Source organism: Aptenodytes forsteri, unplaced genomic scaffold (genome assembly GCF_000699145.1).
Source record: "Aptenodytes forsteri isolate BGI_AS27 unplaced genomic scaffold, ASM69914v1 Scaffold486, whole genome shotgun sequence".
Classification (NCBI taxonomy): domain Eukaryota; kingdom Metazoa; phylum Chordata; class Aves; order Sphenisciformes; family Spheniscidae; genus Aptenodytes; species Aptenodytes forsteri.
Window position 1 is genome coordinate 482,281 of NW_008795717.1, and position 553 is coordinate 482,833.

The window sequence follows — 553 nt, forward strand, 5'->3', positions numbered from 1 at the left end:
CCCCGCCGCGGGTGTGCCCCCGCTGGCAGCAGGAAGCCGGCCGGCTCTACGCCAGCAGCCTGCTGCTTTTTCTCCTCCATGCGGCGCGCGACTGCGCCCTGCGTCTCTCGGCACAACCTGAAACTGCCGTTTTAATTGCACTTCCCAGTTAATGAGCCGAGAAGTATCCGACGAGAAAGCCCGGCGGCTGTCTGGAAAGACATTCAAAATGCACTTTCATAGCCTCACGCCAAAGTTTGTGATGTTAACCCTAGCAAACCGTGTGAAATGATGCATCCGTGTACGTAAGCACACGTACGTGTACGTTCAGGGCTGGGAGAAGCGCGGCGGTGGGCTCAGCGGCGCTCACTCTCACCTTCGCCAGAGTTTAAAAGGCCGGGGGCACCGAACGGTGTCGCCCCCGTGCGCCCGCACCTCCTCGCAGCGCTGCGTACCGGTACGCGCCGCAGGAAACGAGGAGACGCCGTGTGCCGGCTCCGGTGGCGGCGGCGGAGGGCCCCGCGCGGCGCCGCCCCCGGGGGCGCCGCCCGCACCCCCGCGGTGGCCGCTACAC

The 553-nt window shown here is 65.8% G+C and overlaps 1 protein-coding gene across 1 annotated transcript in view; it reads right to left on the reverse strand.

Annotated features, from left to right (window-relative positions):
• Positions 1–553, reverse strand: part of LOC103902488 (retinol dehydrogenase 12) — an 11,153-nt gene that overhangs the window by 8,943 nt on the left and 1,657 nt on the right. The window contains exon 2 of the mRNA XM_009283548.2: positions 356–547. Within this exon, the coding sequence (XP_009281823.1) occupies positions 356–547 (192 nt within the window). The remainder of the gene's footprint in view (positions 1–355; positions 548–553) is intronic.